The following is a 4946-nucleotide window of genomic DNA, read 5'->3' as shown; positions in this document are numbered from 1 at the left end:
GGAGGAAAAAAAATTGGCGGCGGCCAATGGGAGGCCACGAAGGAGCTTGACGTCCGCGAGCCGGCGGGCGGCGTTGCCTGGAGACCCCGGCGGGGTCAGCGTTCTGTCCCCTCCCCCGACACGCCCTCGCGGCCGCTGCCGCGCTCGCCCGCCCTATATAGGGCGCGCGCTCGCAGGCCGCCGAGTTCCAGCAGTCTGCGAGCTGTCGCCGGCTCCGCGCAAGGGGGGGGGGGGGGGGGCCGGGGGCCCCCCGGGGGGGGGGGGGGGGGGCGGGCCGGGCACCCCCGGGACGCGGAGGAGCACTGTTTGCTTCTCTGTCGTCTTTCCCCCCACTCCGCACTCCCGGGCGCCCTCAAGCCAGGCCGCACTGCTTCCCTTTTCCTCTTGTCTCGTCCCCCGGCAAACTTTCGGTCCCTCCCCCGCCGGTCACCCGTTATTCGTCGTGGCTCGAGCCCGGCCTTGCTTCCCCGAGGGCTCCTCCGGACCTCCCTGCCTGCAACTCCGACCATTTCAGGATCCAGAAACATGTCGACCACACTTCTGTCCGCCTTCTACGATATCGACTTCTTGTGCAAGGTACGCGCGGGAGCAAGGAGGGAGGAAGGCGGGCAGGCAGGAAGCCCCTCGAGTTTTCAGACTTTGCCTCTGCCTTCCGCCTTTGGGGCACCCTTCCCCACCTTGACTTTGGGGTCGGGAAAAGTCCTGGAGTTCGCAGTGGTGTGTGCTCGTGCCTTGTGGGCGGGGAGAAGGGGAGCAGGGAGGGAGGGCGGGCAGGAGGGAGTCGCTGTCGCTGTTTAGTTTCTCCGGCGCCGACCGCGGCCACGCTGCCCGGGGCTTCCCGGACCGGCTTTGCACCGCCCAAGCTGGCGGCCCACGGGCTGAGGATCACATGTCGAAACCGAGCGCGGCCTGGGGTGGGAGTCGGCTCCTCCCAACGCGAACTTGATTCTTTTCGCGCGTGTACGGGTGGAGGGTGGGGGCCGGATCGAAATCTGCAGAAAGGAAGAAGAATCAGAAGGCTGAAGTTCTGCAGCTCGCCCCAACTCTTCCTTTACATATTTCATCCCGTCCTCGCCCCCCTCCTTTTGGCAGACGGAGAAATCCTTGGCCAACCTCAATCTGAACATGCTGGACAAGAAGGCGGTGGGGACGCCCGTGGCCAACGCCCCTAGCTCGGGCTTCACGCCGGGCTTTCTCCGACGGCACTCGGCCAGCAACCTGCACGCGCTCGCCCACCCCGCGCCCAGCCCGGGCAGCTGCTCGCCTAAGTTCCCGGGCGCGGCTAACAGCAGCAGCTGTGGCAGCGGGGCGGCGGGCGGCCCGACCTCCTACGGCACCCTCAAGGAGCCGTCAGGGGGCGGAGGGACGGCCCTGCTGAACAAGGAGAACAAATTTCGGGACCGCTCGTTCAGCGAGAACGGCGAGCGCAGCCAGCACCTCTTGCACCTGCAGCAGCAGCAGCAGCAGAAGGGGGGCGGCGGCTCCCAGATCAACTCCACGCGCTACAAGACTGAGCTGTGCCGGCCCTTCGAGGAGAGTGGCACGTGCAAGTATGGCGAGAAGTGCCAGTTTGCGCACGGCTTCCACGAGCTACGCAGCCTGACCCGGCACCCCAAGTACAAGACCGAGCTGTGCCGCACCTTCCACACCATCGGCTTCTGCCCCTACGGGCCACGCTGCCACTTCATCCATAACGCAGACGAGCGGAGGCCCGCGCCGTCTGGGGGCGCCTCTGGGGACCTGCGCGCCTTCAGCGCTCGGGACGCGCTGCACCTGGGCTTCCCCCGGGAGCCGCGGCCCAAGCTGCATCACAGCCTCAGCTTCTCGGGCTTCCCGTCGGGCCACCACCAGCCCCCGGGGGGCCTCGAGTCGCCGCTGCTGCTCGACAGCCCCACGTCGCGCACGCCGCCGCCGCCACCCTCTTGCTCCTCGGCCTCGTCCTGCTCCTCTTCCGCTTCGTCCTGCTCGTCCGCCTCCACAGCCTCCACGCCCTCTGGCGCTCCGACGTGCTGTGCCTCGGCTGCGGCTGCGGCCGCGGCGGCGCTGCTGTACGGCACAGGGGGCGCCGAGGACCTGCTGGCGCCCGGCGCCCCGTGCTCTGCCTGCTCGTCTGCCTCGTGCGCCAACAACGCCTTTGCGTTCGGCCCGGAGCTGAGCAGCCTAATCACGCCGCTTGCCATCCAGACCCACAACTTCGCCGCCGTGGCCGCCGCCTACTATCGCAGCCAGCAGCAGCAGCAGCAACAGGGCCTGACGCCCCCCGCGCAGCCCCCGGCGCCGCCCAGCGCGCCCCTCCCTGCCAGTGCCACCGCGCCGCCCTCGCCACCCTTCAATTTCCAGCTGCCGCGCCGCCTGTCCGATTCGCCGGTCTTCGACGCGCCCCCTAGCACCCCGGACTCGCTGTCGGACCGTGACAGCTACTTGAGCGGCTCATTGAGCTCGGGCAGTCTCAGCGGCTCGGAGTCCCCCAGCCTCGACCCTGGCCGCCGCCTGCCCATCTTCAGCCGCCTCTCCATCTCTGACGATTGAGGCAAGAGGGCGCCAGCGAGGAGGAGGAAGGGGGAAGGCTGTTCTGGGGGTTGGAGGGCGCCCCTGCCACCTGGAGCCCTGTTAAGAGCAGGGAGGGGCGCGGGAGCTCTGGGGGCTGACAGTCCATGAGCAGAGACTGCGGGCCGCACCGAGCACTTGGACTCGAACTTGTGTGCCGGGAGGGACCCCACCCTCCCCTTTCGGTTTCCTCTTTTTGTTTCTTGTTTTTATTATTTTTATTATTATTATGAAGTTTCATTCTTGTTGAGCAAAAAAAAAAGCCAACGAACTTTTGTATTTGATGAACAAAATACTCACAACAGGGCAGTTGTGATGCGAACAGAACAAAAAACCAAACACTTAAAACTTTTTTAGGTCTCCTAGGAGTTTGGGACTTTAGGGGAAAAAAAAAAATCAACCCAACACCAGCAGCTACCAACCACCATTCCGCATCTTCACTTGAAAAGCATTAGTTACAGTCCAGATGTGGGAACTCTTATGTGAACATGAGAGAAGTTCTTAATTGTCGTTTGTCTTCAGACCAGTGTAAACAAACAGCCAGCCACCACCTTGCTAAACCTCTAAGCTTCTGGAATCCAATATTCTACCAGGAATATGCCTTGACTGTAGTCCTCCGCTCCATAGGTTTTTGTTTGACACAAAGTTCTTTATGTCTGGAAAAAAAAACAAACGTGCATTCCAAAGTTTCCTACTGGTTACTGGTTTTGTTGCCACCACTTAGTGGATGTTTAATTTTAAAACCATTTTGTCTGCTCTTTCTGGAAGCCTTGGGCAGAGCTTAGTTCCTAATCGTTTGGGGGAATAACTGCTGAATTTTTAGCTGTTTTGAGTTGATTTCGCACCACTGCACCACAACTCAATATGAAAAAACTATTTAACTTATTTATTATCTTGTGAAAAGTATACATTGAAATTTTTGTTCATACTGTATTTATCAAGTATGATGAAAAGCAATAGATATATATTCTTTTATTATGTTAAATTATAATTGCCATTATTAATCGGCAAAATGTGGAGTGTATGTTCTTTTCACAGTAATATATGCCTTTTGTAACTTCACTTGGTTATTTTATTGTAAATGAGTAAAAAAAATCTTAATTTAAGAGATTGTATGTAATATTTATTTCATTAATTTCTTTCCTTGTTTACGTAAATTTTGAAAGATTGCATGATTTCTTTATAGAAATCTGTCCTGATGCTGTGGAAGTAGTTTGAGGAATATCTTATGAGTTTTCTTAGAATGTATAATGGTTGTAGCCCATCCAACTTTTAAAGAAAGAAAAGTTGACCACATACTTTGCAAGCAGGCTTAAATGTGGCATGCTTTTTGTCATTCCAGCTTTTTAAATTAGCAAGAAGAAAAATTTTGTTTTTGTTTATCCCACCAATTCTACTGTGACATACTCTGCGTTTAAAGACATGTAGCAATAATGGGGTGGGGGGGGTTAGTCTCACAGTGCCTTTGGAAAGGGCCAGAACTTGCCTTAAATCTTCCTCAACCAAATAAGTATTTTTCTATCAGTGCTTGAGAGCATTTGAATGTAGGATGGGTTCAACTGCACAAAAGGAGAAAATATTTACCACTTGCTTACATAAGATCTAAAGTGAAAAGGCCACCTCTTAGTGCTAAGAACGGTATGTAGTACATGAATATGCCTTGTTTTTTCATTACAGAAAATTCCAAAAGTTTTACTTTTTTTTTTTTTTTTTTTTTTGCGTGTGTAGAAAGGCAGGAATGCTTTCCTGGACAGCGGATGAATGAGCAGTAGCTTTAGTTTGTATGTAGGTACAGTTGGAGCACTATGTATGTATGTACTCGGGACTACTTTGACAGAAGTAGGTTTTTGAATGTAACAAGATAAGTCAACTTGAGTTGTAATATATTTTGGGGAATCAGTTCACTACAAATTGTGACTGTAAACATTGTACTGTAAATGTTTTGTAGTTTTCCCCCAATAAAATTTTTGGGAAAAAACAAATATGTAAGATCAATTTCTCTTGGGCGCCTGGGTGGCTCAGTGGGTTAAGCCGCTGCCTTTGGCTCAGGTCATGATCTCAGGGTCCAGGGATCGAGTCCCACATCGGGCTCTCTGCTCAGCAGGGAGCTTCCTCCTCTCTCTCTCTCTCTCTCTCTCTCTCTGCCTGCGTCTCTGCCTACTTGTGATCTCTCTCTGTCAAATAAATAAATAAAATCTTTAAAAAAAATAAAAAAAGATCAATTTCTCTTTACTTTTTTTTTTTTTTTTAAACATCAAGTGTTTTCACTCCTTGTCACTTGGTCAGGCAACGCCGAGCCCTCAGAGGGGTGGGGGGCGGTGGGGCTAAGATCTGGGGAGCTGGCAAAGTTAGGGTTCAGAAGGGCCTGCCCCTATGTATTTTAGTGCAAGTTCTTTAGC

At 54.3% G+C, this 4946-nt stretch overlaps 1 protein-coding gene across 1 annotated transcript; it reads left to right on the top strand.

Moving 5' to 3' along the window:
- The first annotated feature begins 234 nt into the window (after positions 1-234).
- ZFP36L2 (ZFP36 ring finger protein like 2) lies at positions 235-4529 on the top strand. Its single transcript, XM_059406205.1, has 2 exons — positions 235-576; positions 1093-4529. The coding sequence occupies exons 1-2, from the start codon at positions 526-528 to the stop codon at positions 2527-2529; spliced, it is 1488 nt and encodes a 495-aa protein (XP_059262188.1). The 5' UTR covers positions 235-525; the 3' UTR covers positions 2530-4529.
- The last annotated feature ends 417 nt before the right edge of the window (positions 4530-4946 follow it).

The sequence above is a fragment of the Mustela nigripes genome, chromosome 7, assembly GCF_022355385.1.
Source record: "Mustela nigripes isolate SB6536 chromosome 7, MUSNIG.SB6536, whole genome shotgun sequence".
Taxonomy (NCBI): Eukaryota; Metazoa; Chordata; class Mammalia; order Carnivora; family Mustelidae; genus Mustela; species Mustela nigripes.
Note: the sequence above shows the minus strand (reverse complement) of the source record. Positions and strands in the feature narration are given on the sequence as shown.